Raw genomic sequence first — 26830 nt, 5'->3', positions numbered from 1 at the left:
CACACACACACACACACACACACACACTTTTTCAGGACATGACTTTCACATGCTGTTCCTGTACATAGATTTTTCAAGTTCCCTCAAATTTTTTAAGGACACACTGCACACCATGCTGAGATGTGTTAAGCTGTAAGATGATCGCTCTTTGGGACTTTGTTGTTACAGACAAGATACGGTCTGTGAATACTGCATTCTCCTTGTGTGCAGATAACTGAGGACTTTCACACCCCTTGATTGAACTTTTTAGCAGTGTGTCTTACTCTGACCTGAGTCTTAATCATTTCAGGTTTTCTTTTTAGTCTTTAAAGACCAGGCCTTGCACAAAAGCACAATCTCAGTTTTACTTCATCAGAAAATGCTTACGGTCCTCAGGAAAAACAAATCTCTAACCAGACCTTTGGGGATGTTCCAGTGAACACAAAATGTGTTACAGAAGTTCTTTCTGTGTACATCTATTATGCTAAAAGGACCACAGCATTTAATTACCACAACTAAGTATTTCTGCACATATTGAACACAGGTGTATTTCTTGAGGCAAAAGTGGTTGCACCAGATTTTTTTTAAATTATTTTTTTTATGAGTGCTCAACAAATACCTTGCATCCTAAGAAATGTTAAATGTGTGCTGTCAGGCTAATTTGCAAGGGTGCACATGCTCTTCTGTGAGCAACACTGCCAGTATTTCAGTGTTACCTTGTACATGCAAACACGCATTCATGGTCCACTGATAAATGAGACTGCAACATGTGTTCTTAGGTAACTTTAAGACGTCTTGCTGAAATATCATCCCTATGGCTACAATGTGATAGGTAGAGAGGATATAAGCAGTGTGTATTTGTCCTTGTGTTGCAAAGAGGCCTCAACACATGGGGAGTGGTGAATCTCCAGCTGCTCCCAATTCTCCCTCATGGGTGTTTTCTGGCAAAGGGTACAGACGGCATGCTAATGCGTATAGCCTCTTGGTTGTGTGCGTGCACGTGTGTTTCTGTCTTGTCAGTGTCTCTACATTGTAGCATGTGTGACATTTGCAGGAAATGAGAGCCACCCTCCTATAGTTGATGAAGACAAAGGGACTGACACTTTCTATAGGCTCGCCGAAGCCAAAATGTTGGAGAACATCCAAACTCTTTTTAAAACTTTTTTCCTAAATGGGTGACAATGATAGATCGCCCTGAACTGGCGCAGCGTCTTGTAAGTAATCTGGAGCAGGGCAACGAAGAGAAAGGGGGAAGCTGGTGCCTCAAAGACAAAGAGCTTGAGCATATGGCAGCAATATAGCACAAACAATAACGCACAAATATCCTATGTGCATGGCACAGTTCTTTAAGATATGGAGATTTTTCCTCAACAATAGCCTAAAACCACACAGACATGCACAAGTGCTGCGCCGCAAATAAATGCGGTTTCAGCTGGGAACGCTACGAGATTTTTCCGATGTGGAATTGTGGAAGACCCCACACGTAACAAAAGCTTTCCCACTGCACTCGTACTTGAGCTCACACATTATATACAAAGTAAGATGTCCATCCAGCTCACATTATCTTGCAAGACTTTGACTCTTTATTTACTACAATGCACAGATTAAATACAAAGGGACAAGATTACAAAACCGCCCAAAACCATGGCTGTAAAACCATAATGAGAAGATTAATTGAAGAGTAAAGTGAATTTGATGTGTGTATAATCAGCAGGCACTGTTTGTGCTCATCTGTTACAGTAAGTAGCCGAGCAGTGTTTAGTTCTCACGGGTATCAGAGTTTGCAATTCAATCAGTGGTTAACGCACAAAAGAGACCTGCAGTTTACATCAAATGTGTTAGTTCCAACTTGGCAGATTTCTGAGGTCCTGTCAAAACAATCTTTTCAAAGACTAGAAGTGAGTCAGGTAGCAGTATCTACTGATGTGTGAGAAAGCCACTCTGAACATATGGCAAAACCAAAAGGGTTCAGTCGGGTCAACACTAAGTTGTGCAAGTTTGCATCTCTTCAAATGATAAATCTTTGTCTCCCTCTAGTGGATTTTCTTTTACTTTTACCTAAGCTTACGTTTTTCTTGGATATATGCATATGGTGTAATTCAAACATATGCTGCAAAAATGATAGATTTCTCTGGGATAAACGTATGATTCTGGTCTAGATAAATAACAAATTACTAATTAATCACATCAACTAACACAAAGCTGGAATCACAGCATCATAGGCATCTGTCCAAACAGAGTGTTAATATTACCCTTTTATGAATACAACACAGTTGTTTAAATGCAACATTTAAACATTTATTTTTGAGTTCTAGAGCCACATTTCAAAGAAAACAGTCAGTAGTTGAAGCACGTGCCAGTGTCATATCATCAACAACCAGTTACATATATAAGCATCCAAAATTTTAATCAGGAAAACAACATACAAGTAGGGGGGGAAAAAAGTTTATGAACTATTGAAATCTTCAGGATTTGTCCTTTAATTTCTCATCTTCACTTTTAGACAAGGATAATCGAATTTACTTAAAGTGCTACAGTAAATACCTCTTCTCCTGACTTGTCCAAAAGTTACTTGGAGTCAGGTGTTTTAGTTAAGGACATGAGAAAAGAAGTGTTAGTTCCAGACACGCCATTCCTTTAATTTTTGACAACTTTCAACAAACCTTGGAGGGTAGAAAAAAGACATTATGATTCATACAGCAGAAAGAGCCTATAAAAGAATTTCTGAACACCAGCTGGATAATCCACAACAGACAGATGAAATGATAGTTGAATTTTTTGGGAGAGACGGCACGACAAAGAGAAAAAAGCCGCACAACAACACCAGAACTTATTTCCAGCTGTTATGCATCATAATGGAGGCAGCAGCCCATAACCTGAGCATAGGAAAAGTTGGGTAATACCAAAAGCGCATAAATAAATCACCCAAAAAAATCTAAAAAAAAATGAATGAAATTCAGGTTATGGGATGGTGAGGTCAGATTTATGGCCTTCATCTAATTGACATGATGTCTCATGACCTGAAGACAGCTGTTAAGTCAAGCTGTTCCAGAAGTACCAACGGTGGCCCAATATTAAATTTCACCGTTGTTCAAATTGTCCTGAACATGAATAAAACATGTGCCGGAGCTGTATAATATTATATTACAAAATATATTTTCTGGTGAACGGTTAGTCAATAGGTTTAATATTCTATACACCTGAAGAGAAATATGTGGCAGAGTCGTTTAGAGAGCAATTACTGCTCCCCTTCTCATGCTGATCCAGTGTGCATGGTGTGAGCAATCACAGAGGACGGAGGTTCAGAAGACAATGAGATTTGTGTGTTATTGTAATGAAGTTGAGTTCAGGCAAACACCTGCAAGCACTCAGTAAAAGGTCCACACAGCGTGAATAAAAAGTTCCGTCTGTCCTCGAGCCGTTGTTCATACAGAGAATGCATGAAAAGCTGGGACTATTTTTACATAACTATTTGTCCATTATTAGTCTTGTCAAATTGTCTTGGCCTATAGCTATGACTGGAATAGCTGAAACCAGTTTAAGAATATTAATTGTGAAAGTCTAGCAATTCCAAAAGGGTTTCTCAAATCCTGCAAGGTCCCTTTACAGAAGGTGGAGTGCTGAGAATGGCGTCATATTTTGGTAGAAGATTTAAATAGCCTGAAAGAGAGACAGCCATTTTCCACTGTTTAGCAACTAAAACACCTATATTATGGTGGCTATATAACAAAGACAAGGAAAAAAAAAATAATAATAAGGTAGCAAGGCATATAATAGGCAGCAAAAACAGGGGGAACTGTATTCAATTTGATTCACAGATCACTCATATTCATCACTGTAAAGCCACTGGGGGGGGGATTGGCGTCTGAAGTGAGGAACGGCATATAAAAACCAAAAACAATCAGCAATATTAATTAATATTATACTATTAATATCAGCAGTATTAAAAGCTTAAAGTTCACAAAAGATGAACAGTTACATTTACCATCCTCAAATCAAGTTACCTATGCTGACCACTAGATGGAGCTCTAAATTCAGAGATTTAGCAGCGTTTACAGAAAATTATCACTTTCTTAAATGGAATAAAATAGTTTTTTCTTCTTTGTAGCCATACATATGAGCATTATTGATACTGCAAAGTTTATTTTGATTACCATCACTCAGCCAACGTGTTAGAATTAAAGACAAAGCTACAAATATAAACATGACTCCGTTCATTTGCTGCGGTTTATCACAGTGTATTGACAGCTCACTTTCAAGACTTCAGGCACTGAATTTATACATAATTATTTACCAGTAGAATTATGTAAGAGGCACATTGTGTTTACAAAAGACAGAAACACACACATAACTTTCTTTCTTTGTACTCTGTGCTCTTACTCAGCCGATTCGACTTGGAATTATCGAAACACTCCTATATAAATCTCCTAATTAAAAACAATTAAATTCGCACCCTCATGAGTTGCATAGAATACCACACAACTTAAGTCTTTCCCTTTTTTAAGTCATGTTCAAATTAAAGCATGCAAAAAACATCCAGCCTAGACCAGGTAACAGAAACTCATGAGCCTGAGTTTCTATCGTGTGTGTCCAACGCTTAGATCATCAGATCACAATGCAGGGATTTAAAGTTTGGTTAGGTGTCAGCAGGTCATGCTCCATCTGTTGAAGGTGGTGTGCAGGGGTCACGTTGTGCTCAGTAAGGGTCCATCTTGATCCTTCTGTACAAGCAGCAGGTGAACACCATTCCACATATCTGAAAACAGGAAGTGTTAGGTCACAGACTGCAGTTTAGTCGCCATGGAAAACTGCAGGAAGCTTAAATGCTACTGACTGTGGGGCAGAGAAGGTTTAAAGGTGAAGGAGTTAGAGACTGCTGGAAAGTATGAAGCTGGTTACTAGGTGGTGTCAGGAGTCAAGCAGCCAATATTTCACCAAAACATGTGCGCACAGGCTTCCATAAACAAACTATATAAAGCTGGGTGAAGTGAAAAAACAGATTAATGCTCTTACATCTCAATATACTGTTTTTCCTCTTTGCAAAAGCTCTGGGGACCTTTTTATTTTACTCAGACACACAAAACAAACAGATTACCCCCAAAATTGTTTTGTGTACTTATTTATTTACTAATTTATCGTCTCCCTGTCTCTGCTTGGTTCAGCTGGTTGTGTTTTTATTGAGTTACAAACTATTGTGTTGTCAACAGGGAATTTGTAGACTGCCCCGTGCTGGAGAAACTATGCAATATCAGTCATAACATGGTTGAAGGGTGTTTCTCTCGTATCTTCTTAAGATTTTAAACTTTCATTTATCGGCTAATATAAATGTCGAAACCAATAAATGTCTATACCGACCAGTAATATTAGTCCCAAAATAAATTTAAATAATAATAATAAATAAAAGGCTTCCAAAAATATCACTATAATAAGGGAAAACAGACCACAACAATTGTGCTAGTATTTTAAATGAAGCTTTTTACATTTAGAAATTTGCTGTCATATCTGACATCAGTGTAAACACAGAGCTGTATGAAGAAAAGAGATGCACAGACATTGTCACTGGTGACTGCTACTGGCCTATCAGCAAACTAGACATTATATCGATTACGTGCATTACATCTTAAATATTCAAACATGGCATAATGAAGCATATCTGCATCTTTTATCAGCTGGACTGTTGTAAACATCCTTCTCAGCATAGAATTTCACCAGCAGCGAATTCCTAATAAGGAATGAGCATGTCTAAAATTACTACTACACAGCACCGAGCAAAAAGTCTAAAAACAAAGCAGAATAAGGGAAGCAGGAGCTGACCAAAGCCGCTGGGTCTACAAGCTTGATGGCCAAATAGGCAAGTGTCCAGATTCCATTTCTGTGCCTCTAAAAGCTTCCAGAGGAAGCCTGATCAAGGAAGTCAGAATTTAATATTGACTCATAATTTCTCCTCGAGCAAGGTTTTGTTTTTCTCTCTCGTCTCAACCATCAGTGACAGTTATGCACAAGGATAGAAGATGCAGTCATTTTGGCTGAGGGAACATAAGGTGAGAAGGAAAAAAAAAAAAAAAAAAAAAAGGAAAAAAGCCACACTGTTTTTTTAGTTTTCTTGAGGCCTAATTTCAGAAGACGCTAAAAAACAATGATGTAACAGTGTTAAAAAGTAAACTCATTAGAGACAGGAACATGCCATCTCGTGGGATGGCAAAAACAGATATCTGGACACCCCCAAACAACTCTGAGTCCCAATTCAATGATGTTCATGAAAGCCCAGTCTATTTTAGATTGCAAGTAACTATAGCAACAACACTAATGCTTTTTTTTTTCTGAGTGGTAATGTAATAGAAGGTGTCAGCATATTAAATAAATAGGTGTAATAAGTGCAGCAGCTACTCTGTAAATGTTTGTAATTTTTAAAAAGAGTCTATTAAAAGTAAGCATGTTAATAATTTCTGCGTTTAACTGTTGTAAATATTCGATTAAGTTTGTATTGTTGTATACCATATACTCCCCGACACCCATAGTGAAGCCTCATTAATGTTTGGATTCAAGGGATATACAACAAAGCACTGCTACATGCTGTAAATACACCCGTCCCTATGGTGTTTTCCCCACTTCTTGTCAGCGCAGGTGCTACATTGATGGAAGCGTTGCTGCACGAATTATAGATCATGACACTATGAACCAAAGCACAGTGAAAAAGCAAGTGAGTCGTGCTATCCTCAGGATGCATTTGAATAAGCTGTCACATCCTCATCACCCACAGCAACACATCATCACAAAATGCATAGCAACAAACTGGAAAACGCAGCCAAATGCAAAGTCGCTGCATGCTTCACGACGAATTAAACATGTTAATCCAGTAAACATGCAGACAGCAGGTCTCGCATTTAACACAAAACAGGAAGCCACGCAAGGACAAATAGGCAGTCAAATATGAAATATCTACAGTGCCCTCCAACCTTGCCTCTCGTTTAGATTAAACCAGCAGCGCTCTAGAGCCAAATTACAATGCACCAAAGTCCTCTTCCTCTTCTTTATAGAGCAGATAGATAAAGCAGGCTGTCAAGAGTGCCCCGACCAACTATAGTGATAACAAACACACACAGAGTACAACACACCAAAGACAGATTAGTGCACACCGACATTAAGACAGACTGAACATTTAACAAAGAGGAGACATAAAGTCGGCCTACATTACGAAAAAATGCTAATATGTGAGTGAGAAGTGACAAAATTACACCGTGTACGTCATGTATTCAATATATTCACAATATTTTCAGCACCTCATTTAAATGCTTGACAAAGTCCCTTCAGATCATTTGGTTCTTGTGAGAAAGTCTTTATATTCTAGCCACTGCTAATGGAGACTCTGCTTAAATTCCTTTTACCAACAGCGGTGAGCATCACAGAGACTGCACGGTTGGTCATCTCATCTTTTGCTTTTTGCAGTCTTTATAATTATGGCAGTGAAATCCTGGCTTCATGTCTTTATTCTCGGTCCCCTGGTGCCCAATTAAAACTAAGCTGTATGTAAAGTGGTGGACTTGTCAGTCTTACAAACACCACTGGAAACAATAAGTGGAAATTTGTTTAGTTCTAGGTTGACCTCAAGTTAATTTAAACGTGGTTTGCAGCTACAGTAAGACAGTTTGGTTAGCTGGTAGAAAAGTGCAAAACAATAAAAAGAGGAAAAAAAAAATATCCTCGGGCTCTGCAATACTAAAAAGCCCATCTTAGACTAAATTGAATAGGTAGAAGGACCAAACTCATAATGATGACAGAAAGAATCGGATGAGATGAAAAGACGTGTCCATTTAGAGGATCCTGACCTGCCAGGGTACATTCAGTAATAGGAGTTTTTTTCTTCTTTTAATTCAACAAAGGGCAGCATTCCACTCACAAAAGCTAAAAGCAGTTTCTCATTTCTGATAACAACTGGGCTTGTTTAAAGCACTGTATGCTCAGGGAGAAGGCAGTAGAAATGCATCCTGCTTCTTCACCAACCATCTGAACTGGGTGTATATATTACTTACCTGCAGACAGGCCACTCCTATCCCCACTGCACCGATAACCAATAGGTGATCTGCAAGGAACTTTTCCAGCTTAGTGATGCAGCCACCCTACAGAGTTAAAGTTTACACTAGATTATTAGTTAGACAAGAAAGCTTTGTCTGCATTTCTGCATAGCTATAGTTTAAACTGCTTCAGCAAGCAACAAGACATCCTTCAGAAGTTGTGTATTTTTACTGAATCTGGGATGTTCTTGATTATTTAAGTACATTTTCAGTCCCTCTTTACTCCCTCAGGTGTATTTACAGGGCTCAAAACACTCACAGTAAAAATGAATAAATAAATCATCCCAAACCTACAAGTGAACATAAATACAGTCATCATCCACAAACCATTTTATTTAAATTCTCAGGATATGTCTTCATGCTTATGTCTTTGCACATGATGCAGGTAGCACATTGTGAAGGATAAGAAGAAACTGAGTGATTTGACACGAGAAGGCAGAAGAGCCTCTCCTGTGCAGCGTGGATAAGCATTCAAAACCTCATCTTTTATTCATTTTTCTTAGAGCTCATTCTATCAGAAGAAAGTTTGCTGGCATGTTTTGTGAGTCACTCAGGGCTGCACAGAGCTGCACTGCCTGGCACTGTTGCCTCAACGCAAGAAGGTTCCTGGTTCAAATCTCTTACTCAGCTCGGGCATTTCTGTGCATGTTTAGCCTGTGACTTTCCTCTGGGTGCCACAGCTTCCTCCCAAAAACAATTGGGAGGTTGGCAAAAATAATGCCCACAGATCTGACGGCATGAACTGAGGTTTATCTCTGCCTTTTGCCCCTATGTCGACCTTGCAACCCAGCAGCAGTTAGGAAAGTAGATGGATGCTTTTCATTTCAGGAAATGAAATATCAGCCTCAGATATTTGAAAATGGTTTGGCTACAACAGACCAGAAGTGAATAAAACACCAGTTTAATTTCTTCAAATATGGCATGAACCAGAAAAAAAAAACAAAAAAAACAATGGACTGTGAAGATGAGCAATCACCCTGAACAACTGGATAACACTGATTTCCTTTGATTACTGCCTACACATAGTTATTAGTATACTCAGTGCTTCCATCTCTTTTTTCTGTCTTTAGGCTATCATCACTCATCTTTGATTGCAAAAGCACTTAGTTGATATTTATAACTCAAGTCAGGGATATAGCCAGGTTGCAACACATTTCACAAAACTGTACAAAAGATTATTGTAAGATATAGAACCTACAGGAGGAACTACAACACAATCTGTGTTGTAGCTGCGCAACAGGCAGGCTGAATAAGCCTGCTGTCATTTTGCCAGAAGCATTTATTGCACTGACCTCCACTTTGTAGATGTTGGAGGGGTGGTCCCTCTTTCCACAGTGAGGTGTGATGGTCTTACAGCAGCTGTCAGGTACCGCCCTGCCTTCTGCTTGCCCTGACACAAGGTACTTGCTCACAGTCCAATCATGAGAATTGTTGCTGCCACAGCATTTGAACTGGAGACGCAGAAAAAGGAAAGCCCAGACTTTAGTTCCACAGTGTGAGGCCATATCCCTCATTCTGATTAAAATATGGTTTCATGTATCATCTAGTGTAAACAAATTCCTAACATCAAGCCACTATATAAATATATTTTCACAGCAGTAATTTTCCTCTCAGGGACTACTTTCGCTCCGCTCCGGCTGTTCCACTTGTCATCTTTGGAACAATGCTCTGTCTAAACCCAGATAGAATACACAGAGTGATGAGCCATTTCTTCTTCTACTCCACGTCAGCATAATTTTCAGCTTCATATATCAAATTAATTCATAACAAGTACAAGTATACTTAACCGCGCATGCTGAAGAGGGTGAAATACAATCTTACAGAAACTTGACACCAGAGGAGTTTGTAAATATATTTCATACATCCTGTTGTAGATTGTCAACCGCAAATGTGACTGCCTCCTTTCCTGGCTGAGCGTAGTTCTCTGTCATAGTGTGGTTGAGATGCTGCTTCAGCTCCTCACTCAGCTGGAAATGAGGAACAAAGAGAGAGACAGCAGGCATACACAGTGAGAAACAGTGTGTTTGAAACAGAGAAGGTGGGAAGGCTGGAGGGGTGTGTTGGAGGGGATCATTTTGGGGTAAAAACAAATGTTTTTGTGGTAACCCCCCCACGGGCTGCTTAATTTACGATTGCGCGTGCGATGTCTACAAAGAAGGGCATTGAAAAAAGTGATATGTAAGTGCAAATAGTGTGGAGGTGAGGGAGAGGATAAGGGGATGATAGATTGGTAGCATTGGGGAGTGCTGTGATGCAGAATACAGATAAACAAGACACTAAAAAAAATTGACTAGGAATACAGCCTTTGATGTCTGGATATATTTTCTCACACTCACACAGGGTGCAGGAAACAATGCAAATCTTTATCTTTAAAGCGATTCTATCCCATACTGAACCCTCTTCCATCACAATAAATCTGCCCAAAGATTACAAGATGCCCTATGCAGCCCTCACTGACTGAAGCTGACTGACAGCCAGATGTTTGGGCGATAACTAAATGCCAAGAATATCTAATGTGTTAGATACACTTCAGAGAGTCATGTCATCAGAGGAGGATCACTGAGGATGCTGCTTTAGAAAGCCTTTATTCCTGCTTGGTTCCACGCTCTTACTCGAATGTTCCCTTCTGATTTTTACAATACTGATGTCACTGTATTTTCTTTTATGATAATTGTTTTTAATGAATAATTTATCAATTATTTATAATTTATTAGATTATTAGTCTCTTGATTCACAAAAAGCACAGCTGAATTCATTCTTAAATAGTAGGCAGCCGTCATCTACAGTAATCTAACATCACCCTGTTGATCCTGTAACTGCAATATATAAATGAATTAAAGGATCATCACTGCAGCTGACGTCTGAGCTGATATAAGTGAAAAGACCTAAACAAACCATTTTGACCCTCTTTCACAAAATTTACCCAAGTAGTTTAACCAACTTAACCAGGTTTTGTTGCCTAAAGACTGAAAATTACTTCTCTTTCTTTCCTTCTTTACTTGTTTTTTTAAGTCTTCTTTGACACTCTGCTACATTTCCATGCTTTAGTTTTATTAAATGCTGCAAAGGGTCATTTTAGACCGCTAGTAGGTCACCATCAAGCAATATAATGACTTTATAATGTATAATGCATTATTACAGTTTTGTGGATGTAATCATCATGAAAAATTTTGTGAATATAAATGAAATAATGATAACAAATCATCAAATAATAATGACTACATAATAATATCCAATGCAGATGAGATGTACCCATGTGCAAATTCTGGCCGTTTAACTCCATGTAGGTGTAGGAAGAGTCAGCAAATAAACAGATTTTGTGAATTACAGTTTAATTCACCATGATCTCTTGCCTATGAGCCTTTGTTTTTTGGCTTTTACTACTAATTTTTCCCCCCTATCTTACCTTTCCCAGTCACAAGTTGTCACAACAGCCTGACTTCTAATCTGTAATTTTTGCTTCAGCGCAGGTCAATCTAATACTAGCAGCAGCATAACTGCACACTAACAAAATGCAGCTTAGTCAAAGGTGAGCCTGAAAGATGTTTCAAATGCCAAGCAAGTGCTCAAAAAAGAAAAAAGAAAGATATGTTCTGTTTATTTTTAGCCTCTGCCCCGTTTCCTCACTGACATCTTGACATCTGAATGTTCAAACTTTTCTTGCAGAACTTTATCTGCTTTGCAAAACGCCTGCTCTTTGATATATACCAAGAAGGGAAAAAAAAATCATAATATGTATAACTCAAACCCAAAATATGATTATGATTAACATCCAGTAAATCACAAACGGTTCCTATATCCAGTAGTCTCTCTGCTATCCCATCTGTAGTGTATTGATATGAGAAACGCCCCAACACACTAGTTTGATGATGATCATCTGGATAGAAGTTTTTTTTAACCTCATTTTCCCACGTGCCTGCAGGCATAGATTAGCTGCTGCAGTTATTTCAACAAGGATAAACTGCAGCTTGGGTCATCACTGCACAACGTCACTCAGCTAAACCAGTAAAAAGTGACCACTTACCCTCTGGTAGTATACATAAGCTAGTACTCCGGCCACAAGTTCGATCAAGAAGATAAACAGGAGGCAGATGAAATACTGTGGATGAGAGACGGGACAGAAAGAGAGAGCAAAAAAGAATTTCAGTAAATTTGACTGAACACTCATTAGCTCAGTAGTCGCCTGAAGTATCTGGTTGCTAACTCAAGTTGCTCACGCTTGTGATGGCTCAATATAAACTTTCATCAACTGTCACCGCACTGCATCTGTCACTTCAAACGCAGATGGCAGTCCTGCATGAAATGAGACAACCAGAAAGCAATTTGACAGGCTGCAGAAAGCCATTTCTCCTGGGCATCTTTACAGAGCTCCCCACGTTACTAGAATAAAGTTTCACTATTTATCATAACTGATGTCTGAAATTATCTTAGAAAAAACAAAACAGTATTAGCACAGTATTCGAGCGTCATCCTCAAATATTATTATTTGATGTTAGCGTTTTCTTAGTATTTGAGCGCTACTCTCAAATACTGTGTTTAGTTTTCCTCTGCAAGAATGAAAAAGAATCAGACATGAGATGGATGCTGAGGCAAAAAATAAAAATGAGAATAACAGAGGCTTTAACTGTAAGCGTCATTCTTAATGGCAAGCACTGTTGTATGTACTGTTATGCAAACAGTGTGACGAACTGATTGCCCACACAGAGAGTACTTTGATAGACTGCTGCAAAATGAGCAGATCAAAACTCCAGCTTTCCCACACTTAAATAACGCAACTTTTTTATTGTTCATCAGATGGTTTGTACACCCATCAAAACATGGCTCATTCCACATAATTCAAGTCCATATACAAACAGACACATAAACACGCACCTAACAGGGACCAGCTGTCACAGAGCGGGGAAAACAACAGCGTAACTCAGAACCATTATGGAGACACAGATGCTATTGCACAACCTGCTAGATGCACCAAACAAAGTGATTGAAAACTATTGGTAACAAACAGCTGTAAGGAAGAAATATTTAACACACGCACAAACAGATGTTCTTTTTTGTTTTGCAGCTATCGCAGTAATGATGCTGAGCAGAAACCCAGCCTGCTCTGCGTCTCTCTTGGTTACAAGATTGCGAAAAAAGCACTTCAGTCTCTGTGTGCCTGCTACCCACACAAAATGCCAACTTCACACTTCTCTATGCACACAACACTTACTGTACATGCTAGCATCACTCATTATTCTTCCCAAACAAATCTATAAATAGCACCAAAAAAACAGTTGAACCAAACTGCACCGCAGATTCCGTTTCCTCCGCGCATCTACCTCTTCACTCCTGCAAGGCCCTTTCTCTCTCCATCCATCACCAGTAGATAGACAACCCTATAAATAGCCCTGCGGCAGAGAACGTTCACCTCCCGCCTCCTTCTCTCCCACTGGGTCCTGTCTCTGTAAAATAATGAGGACAGCGAGGGCCCCGTCAGAGTCATTCGTCAACATCTAGCGATAGACCTTAGACCAGGCTTAGCATGGATGAGCGCCATCGCATGTTGCCACATTTGTGTACGTGTGGGCGAGCATCTAGCTTCTCACAGTGGACAATCTAGAACCACGGACCAGTAGACTATCAGGGCTGTTATTACATAACTTATTATTTATCTTCTGCAGTGTTTCCCTATTCAGTTACATTCTATTTATGCCAGCGTGGGACTGCTGTGCTCAACGAGGAGGCAAGCACACCCATGCTTTCTTAAGTGAATTATTCTATTCTCGTTCACCAGACAGAGTCCGAATCAGTCGTCTTGGACTGTAAGAGTGTTTTCCATCTCTGCAACCTTGGCGTAATGACATATAAAGCCAGTGTGACCACAACACAAGAGACTGTTAAGCTGCTGAATAATGACCAGGGATGGCAAAAAAAAAAAAAATGGCCCAAACTGCCTACAAGAAAGGAAAACGTGATGGGAAATGCAAGGGCTAGCTGGCTAAGTGGAAGTGACCTTTCAACATAAAAAAGTGGATTCTCCACTAGCAAATATCGACTCGCCGTCTTGGATGGATGGCAAATTAAGACAAAAATGCTCAAACTCTACATTAATAAGTATTATTAAACAGATTTTTTAGGTTTTCCAGATGCAATGTTCTTTGGTAAAATCACAGCAAAATTACTGTCCATGTACACTTTCACGCCCTGCATTGACCATCTGCACTTTGACCTCCTATATTACAGCAAAAATACCCTTGAAAAAAAAAATATATGATTAACTCTCTCATGCTCATTCTAAAAAAAAAAAACTACACTCCTCTAAACCTTTAAATGACAAACTGGTAACTGTTCCAAAAGCATGAGTGTTTGCCATCAAAATATATTTTTTGTAAGTTCTGAGTTATGATCTACGTGCGGGTTAATTTTAAACACACACACTACATTGAATCCTAAGTGTAAGCCTAACCCACACCTTTACAGCTACAAACAAATGCCTGGACCTAAGCGGAAACCCCCATCCATCACTCTCTCGTCTCTCACCGTGGACAGACAGCTTCTCTGCTCCCGGATGACTGCACAACAGCCCAAAAAGCCTGTAACTACCACCAGGCTGCCAGCTAAGATGAGGGTGTATGCTGACACAGCAAAAGTGCTGGAGGCCAGTAGGCTCAAGTAGTCGCTCTTTGCCACCAATGTCCAGACGCCCACACCCAGAACAGCAGCTCCGCCCATCTGGAGAAGAATTAAGAGAAGCAGAGAAAAAGTAACAGGATTAAAAAGACATCTGAATAAAAACATAAATAAAAATGTTTAGTGCAGCACGAAGTGTCATACTACAGAGACAAAAAACACACGAGATATGAAATGTAACTGAATTTAACTAAGTGTACCATGTCAGTTTATTATTAAAGAATAGCAAAACACAAGTACTGTAACATTCAAGCGAAACATTTTTCAGGGCAGGAAGTGATCAATTTAAAGTGAACTCAAAGCTTTTAGATGAGTCACTTAGAAAAAGAAAAGGAAATGGAACAGAGGAAGAGGGCATAAAGGAGGCAAGAAAAAAAAAAGAGGAAACAGAATGAAAAACAGAGAAAAGTGACCATGCGTAACAACTAACAGGAGTGGTGAGACGTCTGCAATCAAGCCAGGGCATAATGACCACTTACTTAGAAACAATACAGAGTAACTGATCCAGGGTGGCTTCCTGATCTCTTTTTCTCATCTTGCAAGTTTCAAAGGAGGGCAAATAGGAAATGCCTGAGAGAGTCTTTCTTCATCCTCCCATCCCTTTCCTTTAGAAGGAAGGACCTCTTACTCACAACACCACATATCCAACCGAGGACCAACCAGTGGGAAATCACCCTTCTCTAACACTGTAAAGACATTTCTTCTAACAATTAAGTTCCACTGAATTACATTTTTTTAAGTTAGCTATCACTTTTTCTGAAAGTAGTTCCCAATACTGTTCTCATATCTCTGTACTATCACTGCTCAAAATAAAATTACCGCCTTAGTATCTGCCAAGTAGTGAAGCTGCACATCCATGTCTATCCAGACTTAACCATAAACATCTTACGTAACTTGAAATGTTGCCAGAAATGTTTTACCACAAAAATCTAATCAGTTCATTCTTGAGTCCAGGTGGAAATCTGTGCAAGGTTTGAAGAAAGCAGAAAGCTGAAAACACAATCACACCATCCTCAGCTGTAACTGACAAGGAGGAGGCAGAGTAAAATGGCATCAGGGTGTGGTTCACGCGATCGTGTGAGGGGATCACAGAGTAGCTATTTGCCGATATATCAGTACCGACGTTTGTAGCCGTCAATAGATGATAATTAAACAAGAAAAGCAGAGACAGGAGGAACAACCTTCACCCATGTTGAGTATGGATGCTACATAGTTTCACCATCAGAGTGTACTTGTCCACCAGACAGCGTAAATTAATAATCTAAGATTATGTCAATAAATCAAGATTATTTTTAAACTGCATTGGTATATTATCTTAGTAAGGACTCATAAATAACTGTACCTAACATGTGTGAGGGAAACCAGTTCATGTTTACCATTTTTGAAAGAAAAGAAAAAAATATCGGCTGAGATATAAAAGATTTAAAAATCTCCAAATATCGTTATCGGTCCTAAATATCCTACATCAGAAAGGCTTGACACACTGCATTAGTAATATATTCATATATAATAAATAACATATAAAAAAATCAATTGAAAAAGTCTCTGGCAAGTCAAATTTGGAGGGGAAGGGGAAACACTACAATATACTGCCAAATCTATATTTCATTCTACCCTCAATTAACCAAACAATCATGCTTTAACCGGGCATTAATCACATCAGCTGGATTCTTTTCTGAGCACATGTCAAACATTACTTTATTCAATTTTGCTTTAACTAATGATATCTGTGTTTTTGATGACTGCCAATAACAGCGCCGTGAAAAACAGGGACAAATGAGAAATCCCTAGATGATGCACTCTCTTTTAAAAGTAATGTGCTAAGAAAGTGAAAAACAGAAATGGCCAATGCCAGTTCATCCTCACAGAGTATGCACTGCTCCCCCGCCTATGATTAATTTGTGTAGGGGGTGGACAAAAATGCCCTCTTAGAAAAAAGTGTTGCGAGATGGAGGACAGCCTTCAGAGGAAAATGATACTATTTTTCCTCAAGAGACTGGTTGTTAGGTGGCGACAGGGAATTTAATAGAGGCCTAAAGCTAAAGCTTGATCCCTTTTCTCTTTCTAACCTCTCCCACTTACGGATCTGTCTCTCGCTCCTCAAAATCTTCTTTTTTGACTCTGTAAGCCCAAAGACTCTGCACTGATGCTGTAAGAGAGCGGAGCTTTAGCAGCATAAAGTGTGGTGCAAGAGAGCAGGTTTAATACACTGTGTGGCCAGAATACACTGACAAGCCCTAAATAATCTATGACTCACTTTGAACTCAGTCCATAGCTTAGCCTAGGAAGACTGAAAACTTTCCTTAATCCTGTTCCTATTTCTATGTGGCTCTGTATGAGCAATGTCTCTAAAAAAAAGCAGTTTTAAAGGAACACAGACAGTTTTACAGAGTTGCTACTGATGTTGTCAATGACGATCCAATTCACCAGGACGTTAAATGTAAAGCTCAGTTATTGTGGTGAGGTCTCTGTGAGTACACATTACTTGAAATGAGGATTACTAGCCACTTACCCAGAAGAGAAAGTTGAAAACAAAGAGCAGGTACTTGAGGCACACGGTCACCCAGTCGTTCTGGTCATCTTTATAACCCACCGACATCTTTTTGTCTTCAGTTGAATTCTATAAGTGCAGATTTGTTTGTTGGAAACATTACATTTTCCTGCAAAGTACTGCTAAAAAATGTATCACAATAAAAAAAAAAAATCTTACTATAGTTTTCTTTAGATGTGTTTTTAGCATTTACATTCCTTCCTTTACCCAAAAATAGCTAAACAAGTATTGTTCACACATTTACACTTATCCAGCTGCACATAACTCCCATGTGCAGACTTCTCACTGCACGACATATTACTAGTTGTTTAGTGATGCAGCATCCAAGGCCCCAATATGACATGCTTTTGTTATATCACAAACCACATCTTTGAATTATCACTAGGACATGTCCCTATGAATCATTAATTGAGCTTCTAGTCTTGGCCCTGTAAATAAAAGGCCGTGGGTGTGGAAAGCACTTAGACCTATACAATTGATCTAAATAGCATCCTTCAGCGGACAGAGCATAAAAGAAAATGTTGCAGCTTTTCTGTCTGCCGGCTCAGGAATAATACACATAATACTGTAGGTGTAGATCTGAGAGGAAAAGTGATGAATAAATCATTTGTTGGGGATGAAAATGAATAAGGTAAACACGCAAGCTAGTAAGCTTGCTAAAGGGTCAGCTTGTCTACAAAGGAAGAAGGAAAACGAAAGGAAAAATTGTCTCTCCATGCATGAAATTTTCCACTTCATTCAGGCTTTGAGATATTCCATCTACCTTCACTCATAAACAGTAAATGGGAATGGGGTTTCATCTGAAATATCTACAGCATTTTCTACAATACTTCAGTTATCTTTTGATAATTTACCTTAATTGCCTTGTTTTTAGATTTTATCTGACATGTTGTGGAGCAACAATGCTCTCTCTCTAAAGCATTTGTGACTAATATATGAAGAACAGAAAAAGTAAACATAAAAATGATGAAAAAAAGCATAGGTGTGTCTATAAATAGCAGTGAATCAAGTTTTATTTTGAAGTTTCAATAAGCAGTTACCTTGCAGATTTTGTTTTTTAATAATTCATTTAAATGTATTAATAAATTATTCTATAGACTATTTGCTTCTCAGCAGCATAACAAGAAAATTATATACGGCTGAGTTGCTGAGTCAATAACTATTATTGATCAACATAATGTATATGCTTCTGAAATGGGTCCATTGTATAGAAGGTGAGAGAAGGTTCCAGACCTGATAAGTAAACCCAGTGCAGAAGTGTTAACATTACTATTCTTTCTTTTTATTTAATTGTTTTTTTGGCCAGTAGGGGGCGACTGTGGCAGTATAAAGACAAGGTTTGTGGAAAATAAACCACTCTTTCAATGGCAATGGAGAAAACTGTATAAATATAAATTTTTAAAAAGGGAATAAAAAATAAATTAAAAAAAACAGGTTTCCATCAAATAAATCTTTTATGATAATTTACCCAGTCCCTGGTGTTCATCTGTACTAAGTATAGTCTACAAGATCTCTGTTTACTGGGTGCGAAGCATCCACATTTATATACCCTGGAGGAGGCTATAAACTTTCTGTAAGTCCAGGAATCTCACTACTGACTGATGACAGTGACAGTGAGGTAAGTTATTGAGGTTATCCTTAACTTTTCCTTAAGGTTTGTCATCTTTTTTTCAGGAGACAAAGCTTCAAGTGAGAACAAAGAGCTGTAGGTGAGGGAGTAGAGAGCAGTGGTGGGAGAGTCGGATGAAGAAGAGGAGGAGTAAGAGGCAGATGATGTGGAGATGGCAGAGAGAGCAAGCAGGGTGTATAAAACCCAAAGAGCAGACAAAGAGACAGGGTTGGGAACAGCACAAATGAGTGCCTTTGAACCACCATGTAGTCCAGCTTCTTCAGTCCAGCCCAGTGTGGTTCAGACACAACCAGTATCTGTGCTCAGTGAGCTTCTTATTAATTTGATTGAGTAACTGATTTTATTTCCTATTTTATTTCACAGTAAGGAGGTCCTGGGTTTGAATCCATTGGCTGGCTGGGGCCAAACTGTGTCTAATGTTTACATGTTCTTCCCATGCAATTATGCATTCTCTCCCAATACTTTGCATTCCTCCCAGAGTCCAAAGTCATGCATGTTCTATATGTGTAAGCCCTGCCATAGATTTGCAACTAGCCCTAGGTTCAGCCTGCCAATTGCAATGGAAAATGACAAAAATTGAACAGAGTAGAGCAGAGGAAAATCAAGCCAAGTAGGTGCTAGTGGAAAAGAGAATCTTGTGCAGTTCCACTTTTTACTGTAATGCAATCTGTAGTGGGGCACAGAACACTACAAAAAAAACAAAAAAAACAAAAACACCCTGAGGTTTACTTTTAACATAGTATTCCCCATGCCCCCCTTATCCTCTTGGTTCCCCTTATGAACCCAAATTTCAAAATATCCTTTAACCTCCCCTGTAAATACAGCCAATTTCCTTTCCGTGTTCGTGCCTACTGCAAACTATTAAATGACAAATAAAATTTAAATGAAATTAAACAATTTGCCTGATTTTAGAGTGCCTAGAGTGCCTAAGCTGGCCGTTAACTCTTTCCTAACAAGGCCTTCCTGCTTTTAACAGTCTGTCCAGATGAATTAGGAGGAAACGAACACGGGTCCCCCTTAAAAAGAAAAAGAAAAAAGCCCGGTCTCGGACATTTTAGACTTTAACCTGCGCTGTTGTGCTCCAGCATCACAAGCTACGAATCAATACACAGACACTTAAGTCCTTTTCTGTGTAAGTCAAACTTTCCCCCCCTCTTCTTCAAGATAGCTGTCCTGTAAATCCTGAAAAAATAAATGTCCCACCTGCGTTGCCGATGGCAGGACAAAGTTTAAACACATTATCTCACAGTTAGACAGACAAACAGGCGTTTTCATCTTATATCTGACCACATACTCACCAGACCGACGTTTAAGGCTGGAAAAAGGACCTTGTTTATCTCCGTCTACTCAGAGTCTACGGCACCACTGCAGTGGGCGTTTTGTCCGGTCCAGTCAAGCTTGTTGCTTTCAGGGTGTCCGACAGTCTGTGCGGATGGTGCTTTTGCTTGCAGCTCGTATTTTCGAGTTTCAAGAAAATTCATTACATTGATTTGTAACAAATTGTAATAAAATGAACTCCATATATGTGCAGGTAGACACTAAAACTACAAAATGAATCAATACAAATAGCCTCCATGTTTCAAATACAACAATTATTACTTACAGTGTAGGTTACAGTGAGTTCCAACAATGACCTCTCTACTCACACGCAAAATAAAACAAAGTACATCATTTACTTTGTTGGTACAGATATTGCTGCCGAGTAAAAGTATGATTGTGTAAAAATATTAAACAGTCTGGGTAGTAACAGAAATCTGCATAATAGGCATAGCAACGGGTAGTCAAGGAAGGCTGCAGTAGTTAACCGTGTCACATAGTAGGGAGTGACAGAGAAGGAACTGACTCAATACCACTAGGTAGTCTGAATACCACAGTGCCATTAACAGCATAACCTTGGTTACAATGTAACCACAACCCCTCTGAAGAATTTTCCAATAGGGTGTGCATGAATAACCAAAGACAGAGTCAAAAAAGCATAATTTACTGTGAGCATAGCCTTGGCACATTGGCTTGTTTGCATGCAGGTTCTATTCATTTCTATTACTACAGTTGGATAAATCTGATTAATAATTCTAGTCATGCCACTTAACACATTTCAATTTGCTCTTCATAATGTGAAGTTGACTATGAAATTATTGAACAGACCAACTCTGTGACCTCAAAGAGAAAAATGGAAATTTGGTATTTCAGGAATGAGCCTATCAGCATTCATTTGATTGTCTAGACGTTTTTGTTTTCTTTTTACAATTCAGCAATAATTTAATCACCAAAGAATACAAAAAAAGCAGGGAAAAATAAAGAGATAAAACTGTAAAAAAAAAGGTAAACACCATGGTAATTCTGGTACCCACTTATATCAATGTTAACAACATAAAAACTACCTTACTCCTATGTCACTTCTGTTGCTTTACATCCCTGTCCAACCAGTGTGTTCAGTGATGAGTTTTTATTGTAATGATAAATCTTTATCACAACAAGGCATCCTTTTCTGAGCAAAACAGACTCTGCAGTGGGCTGTTTCCTCTATTTCCGCCTCAGTAATTCAATGTGCTTGCAAGCTTTTAGAAATAGATGGTGGCTGCAGGCCTCGGCAGTGGGCACCTGGACTGGCGACAGTCAGTCTAAGAAAACAGCATTACTTAGCAGAGGATGTCATGAATCAGGTCAGGTTTTCCCCAATAAATATTGTCTAATCAGAGTGTGATAAAACAGGCCATCACTAGCAACTTGGAGCCTGTTTTCCACTTTCTCATAGGTGAGACATGGCAGAATAAACAGAAATCTGGCTTAAATGGTAAATGGCCTGCATTTGTATAGTGCTTTTCTAGTCCCTAAGGACCCCAAAGCGCTTCACACTACATTCAGTCATTCACCCATTCACACACAGGCGATGGCAAGCTACATTGTAGCCACAGCTGCCCTGGGGCGCACTGACAGAGGCGAGGCTGCCGGACACTGGCGCCACCGGGCCCTCTGACCACCACCAGTAGGCAAACACGGGGTTAGTATCTTGCCCAAGGATATTTGGCATGCAGCCAGGAGGCAGCCTGGGATCGAACCACCGACCTTCTGATTAGTGGCTGACCTGCTCTGCTTAGTCTTAAGCCAGCTCTTTTCAGTGCCAGACCATTCCCTCTGTGTCCAGTCCCATTCTGCTGGAGTTACTTTATCACCTTTCATGGTTTTGTAACCCACTAGGCTCTCCAATTCTTTCTCTCACAAAGGGGTAGGAGTAGGTCATGACTGAGTGTGCATGTCAATCACAAACAGGTTAAGGGGAAAGCAAACATTGTGTGCACTGGTGTGTGCATGTGTGATTATTGCATCCATTCATTTAAATTTCACATTCTTCCTAACCAATTCTTAGCACCAGTTGCTTATCTAGCCTTCTATTCACGTCATAAAGAGAAGACAAGAAATTTAAAAAACAAGAAATGATACTTGTTTAAAGAGCTACTCAGATCCTACTTCTTATGGCTGACTTCTTGTACCCAGACTGCCACGTGCTGCAGTGCCTGCAGTACAATTCAGGCAGATTATAGGTGCCAAATTGCAAGAGATAAGAAACATCAAGAATCTTACAGAGTTTTATCAGCTTGTGCTAACCTCGTTGCTATTTTTCTTTGATGGATTAGGAAAGGTCAGGATGAACTACAGGATTTCCTGGATATGAACTAAGCGGCTGCTGTAGATAAAATAAGAAATTGTTACAGTGAAAGCCTAAGGGACAAGTCTTCCTGCCTCACAAGACACAAGCATACGCACAAAGAACTAGAGGACTAGAGAAACACAAGCACAAAGAAGTAGAGAAACACAAGCAGTGAAAGCAATCTGTGTGTGGGAACTCTGGGACAATGTCAACAGATGGAACTGAGCATACTAAGCAGAGCAACACCATGTAGCATCAGCTGACAGATTCACAACGGAAACAAGGGAGGTTGGAGTAGCCATCAAAAACTATAATTAATCCCAGAGTGTTTTTTTCTTCTTCTTTTTTTGTTTGTTTTGTTTTGGGGGTTTTTTTGAAGGCACTCGAGATTTTTAATCTAGCATGGAAAATGTGTGCACACCTTATTCTAGCTTTACAAACCATCTCAGTTGTCCATCAGCTAGCTGGCCTGCGATTCTGGTCCAAGTAAAAATCACAGCTATCAGTGTGAACACTTCTCCATACATGCATTTTCCCAAGAGGACGGATCCGAATGATTTGAGTGATTCGCACACGTTCCATCTAGCACCCTCTGGAGGCTAACGCCTGTGGGTTTGAGCAAACGGTCTCAACACCTTTACAAATACAAACAATACAATTCCTTAATTTAGTACATTTTACTTTATCCTATATCAGTATAAGGTTTTAACACGTAACCAATTTACTTTAGCCTATAATTTAGAACTTTCTGGGGGGGGGCGTTTTAATCCATAATAAATTTACCTACATCAAACCCCAAAACGAGCTTCCCAGAGCCCCCTTAGTTAGCACTTTTAAATTATATATATTTTTAATGCGGCTCACACCAATTTTAATGTCATGAAAGGGTTAAAAAAAATTAAGAGGCGTATCGTAAGTGACCACTGGGGGAGGGTCGCTTCTGGACGCCAACGTGTTGAAACGAAACTTAAGTAAAACCCCTCAAAGAGAACTGTTTTTTTAAATAGAGAAAGTTTGCTTTCTATTTTTCGCAGCTTTTATTAATCAGAAACTTGAGACTTTGCAGGTATGGTTACTTTACTGGTTTCTTACACAGTCTGAGCAGTTTGTTCAGTCCACTGAGTTGAATTGTATTAGTTTTAGGTTATTAGTATTCATTTATTTATTGTATTTCGCTCTTGTGCAGATATGGCAACTGCCAGCAGTCTGTTGTCAGAGGAGAGGTTCTTATGCTGCATCTGTTTGGACGTGTTTACCGAGCCAGTGTCAACCCCGTGTGGACACAACTTCTGCCGCCCGTGTATCCACAAGTATTGGGACTCTAGTGACGTTTGTCAGTGTCCATTTTGCAAAAGGACATTTTCTTCGAGACCTGAACTCAACGTCAACACTACCATGTCTGAGTTAGCGGCTGAGTTTGCAAAGCTGGTCCAAGTCAAAGTGTCAACTTCAGACCGAGAGCTCCCAGAAGGAACAAATGTTCTTTGTGATATCTGCACCGGGATGAAAGAAAAGGCCGTTAAGTCTTGTTTGATGTGCCTTACTTCTTTCTGTGTAGTCCACCTGGAGCCTCATCAGAGAGTTTCAGTGCTTAAGAGCCACAAACTAATCGATCCTGTGATTAATCTTGATGAGAGGATGTGCAAAAAGCACAACAAGATAACAGAACTGTATTGTAGGACTGACAAGGCCTGTGTTTGTGTGTTGTGTTTCAAAAGCGATCACAAGAGTCACAATGTCATCTCGCTAGAGGAAGAGTATGAGGCTGTGTTAGCAAAAAATGATGAGGTAATGGCAAATATCCACAAGATGATACAATCACGATGCGATAAGATAGATGCGATTGAAAAGTCACTTGATGCCAGCCAGAAAGAAGCCGATGAAGAGAAAGAAGCCAGTGTGCAGATGTTTACTGACTTCATTCGCTCTATTCAGAAGAGTCAAGCTGATGTTGTTGAGGTGATTGAAGAGAGGCACAGAGCGATGAAACAAAAGGCTGAAGGTTTTCTGAAAGAGATGAGGATGGAAGTTGCTGAGCTTAAAAGCAGAATAAGCCAGCTGGAGCAGCTGTCACGATCTGAGGACCATCACTGTCTTGTCCAGAACTTCTCAAGCTTACGGGCTCCTTCAAGTAAGGGCTGGTCCAGTGCTGGTGTTTACAGCAACTTGTCTTTTAATGAAGTGAGAAGAGCCATGGCTCAGGTGAAACAAACAGCTGATATAATTTTGGAGAAAGTTCCAGAGATCAAAATGAAAAGAATGAGAGAACATGCAGTAGACCTGACTATTGATCCCGACACAGCACATTGCTCACTTACCATTAGTCAAGACCGAAAACAAGTTGGAACTGCAGAAAAACAGAATCTTCCAAAAAATCCAAAAAGATTTGAGATGTATCCAGAAGTCTTAGCAAAGGAGGGCTTCACAGGGGGGAAGTTTTACTTTGAGGTGCAGGTGAAAGATAAGAGTAAGTGGACTGTTGGAGTGGTGAGAGAGTCTGTAGATAGAAAGGGAGACACACGTCTATCAGTTTCAGATGGTTATTGGACCATCGGATTAAGTGAGGGCAAGTATTATGGATATGAAAATTCAGCTGTTATATTGGTACAGTTAAAAAAGCTTCAAAAAGTGGGCATCTTCGTGGACTACGATAAGGGAGTGGTTTCTTTCTATGATGTGGATTTCAAGTCACACATCTACTCTTTCAGTGGCTATTGCTTTAAAGACAAACTTTATCCATATTTTTGCCCTCATTATAACACAGACAAAATGAATGTTGCCCCTCTTGTCATAACACCTGTACCTCACAGATTAGCTTAGTATGATCCTCATTTGCAGAAGACAAACTAGGCTTCAGCATTTCCATAATCGGTATGTAAAACTATATCTGCTTGGAAGTTCATCACAAGATCATTCTATGCGTTTGCCTTCTTTGTCTAATGTAATATTTAAGCTATGATGTTAATATATTTCAGTGGCTAAAATTACCAGCTGACTTCATAATGTAAGTAAGATAGACTTTGATAAGATATTTGTATGTATATTTTCGTATTTAAACAAGGTTACATGCAGGCGAATTTAAAAAATAAAAAATTACACACACACACACACACACACACACACAGAAATACATGCCAGACCTTCTGCTTTTTGTTATCAAATTCAAATTAAAAGCTTTATCAGATTCACAGAAAGAGATGATACTAAGATGAGAAGATGGACTCTCTGTTTAAGCTGTTTTTTGTAGTTAGCAGTAACTGGAAATGAATTGATTTTATGTATTTGAAAAGTTACCTGAATAAACTTCACGTCAAGACTGATTTTCTCATATCGTTCCTTTATATTGCATTCCTCATAGTTTAGGCAGAACTCGTATAAATACAAAAGGACTGTAACGTCTTCCCTGTGCCATTTTGACCCATTGAATGCACTACATTGCTTCAAAAGATTACAGTGGCTCTGGTTAAGTGTGTGCATAAGACATAACACACCTTGAAGAAGATATAGAGATATTTAATTCTTCATATAATTACAGGCTAAAGGTCAGTGTCGCCGAGCCTTGCTGCTACCCTGCTTGGAGTCTTTAACACTATAGGTTTATGATGGAACTCGCTGCGACTCACGTCTTTGTCACGCTCACAGCTTTGTGAGACTTATAAGTCAATCAATAGTATTCTGCCCACTGCTTTCACTCCTGACTCCTGCCTGTGTGCTCCTGCCCCCACACTGATTTGTGTGCATGATAAAGTGTATGCGCTCGCATTATCCTCAAGTGTGATGCGTGGGCTGATCTTCTTAAGCACCACTGATGGAGCTCACCCATAACTGTGACTAAAAACCAGTGTGTTTCATTGTGTGTTGTCTGTCATTAATGGGAAATGAGCCCATTTTTCCTTGCGACAAATGTTTTGTTATGTTTTTCAAAGTGGGTTACTATTAACTGAATCCTTTGATAGACTATGAAAAGACTGAGGGAGAGTAATGAAAGAGGTACGGATACCTCTGGAAATGGAAATCAAACATTGTGCGATGAAAGATATTTTGATATTCTTGGAAGAAGGCAGCGTGAATATTACATTGCAGGATTTAACTGCATTATTCTCTCACTAACATGATCTTCTATCCCATCTTAAGCAAAACATATACTTTTTTCTTTTAGTCGTATGTCTAAAAGACTGAGGAGGGCCAACTGTGTAATCAGGTGTAAAATAGAAATAGAATGATTTAGGGTCAGCTCTACATGAGGTTGATGTGAAATACAAGGGGAGAAATCTCTGACC

At 39.3% G+C, this 26830-nt stretch overlaps 2 protein-coding genes across 3 annotated transcripts; one reads left to right on the top strand and one right to left on the bottom strand.

The window, feature by feature from the left end:
* Nucleotides 1-6: 6 nt before the first annotated feature.
* On the bottom strand, nucleotides 7-20346 carry tspan11 (tetraspanin 11). 2 transcript variants are annotated; one of them, XM_005930265.3, is made up of 9 exons: nucleotides 20200-20346; nucleotides 17233-17340; nucleotides 14571-14762; nucleotides 12076-12150; nucleotides 9914-10018; nucleotides 9344-9502; nucleotides 8010-8096; nucleotides 6936-7057; nucleotides 7-4735 (listed from the first exon to the last, which is right to left on the bottom strand). In XM_005930265.3, exons 2-8 carry the CDS (start codon nucleotides 17317-17319, stop codon nucleotides 6980-6982), a joined length of 783 nt encoding a protein of 260 aa, XP_005930327.1. In that variant the 5' UTR covers nucleotides 17320-17340; nucleotides 20200-20346; the 3' UTR covers nucleotides 7-4735; nucleotides 6936-6979. The 2 variants fall into 2 exon arrangements, with proteins under 2 accessions (XP_005930327.1, XP_005930328.1); XM_005930266.3 differs by lacking the exon at nucleotides 6936-7057.
* A 3143-nt stretch (nucleotides 20347-23489) lies between these two features.
* Nucleotides 23490-25964, top strand: LOC102301450 (E3 ubiquitin-protein ligase TRIM39). The gene is made up of 2 exons (XM_005930267.3): nucleotides 23490-23616; nucleotides 23737-25964. The coding sequence occupies exon 2, from the start codon at nucleotides 23739-23741 to the stop codon at nucleotides 25368-25370; it is 1632 nt and encodes a 543-aa protein (XP_005930329.1). The 5' UTR covers nucleotides 23490-23616; nucleotides 23737-23738; the 3' UTR covers nucleotides 25371-25964.
* Nucleotides 25965-26830: the final 866 nt, after the last annotated feature.

This window comes from Haplochromis burtoni, unplaced genomic scaffold, assembly GCF_018398535.1.
Source record: "Haplochromis burtoni strain Fernald_Lab_line unplaced genomic scaffold, NCSU_Asbu1 Contig_131, whole genome shotgun sequence".
NCBI classification, from domain to species: Eukaryota; Metazoa; Chordata; class Actinopteri; order Cichliformes; family Cichlidae; genus Haplochromis; species Haplochromis burtoni.
The sequence above is the reverse complement of the archived record's forward strand: the minus strand, read 5'-3'. Positions and strand labels throughout refer to the sequence as shown.

What these genes read in the sequence shown, in the direction of transcription:
- LOC102301450 (XM_005930267.3), top strand. Translation starts at nt 23,739, where the DNA reads ATGGCAACTGCCAGCAGTCTGTTGTCAGAGGAGAGGTTCTTATGCTGC.
- tspan11 (XM_005930265.3), bottom strand. Translation starts at nt 17,319, where the DNA reads ATGTCGGTGGGTTATAAAGATGACCAGAACGACTGGGTGACCGTGTGC. An exon ending in CCAACATCTACAAAGTGGAG is followed by an intron (nt 8,097 to 9,343) that starts GTCAGTGCAATA and finishes TTAACTCTGTAG; the next exon opens with GGTGGCTGCATCACTAAGCT. An exon ending in TAGGAGTGGCCTGTCTGCAG is followed by an intron (nt 7,058 to 8,009) that starts GTAAGTAATATA and finishes TTATCACTATAG; the next exon opens with TTGGTCGGGGCACTCTTGAC.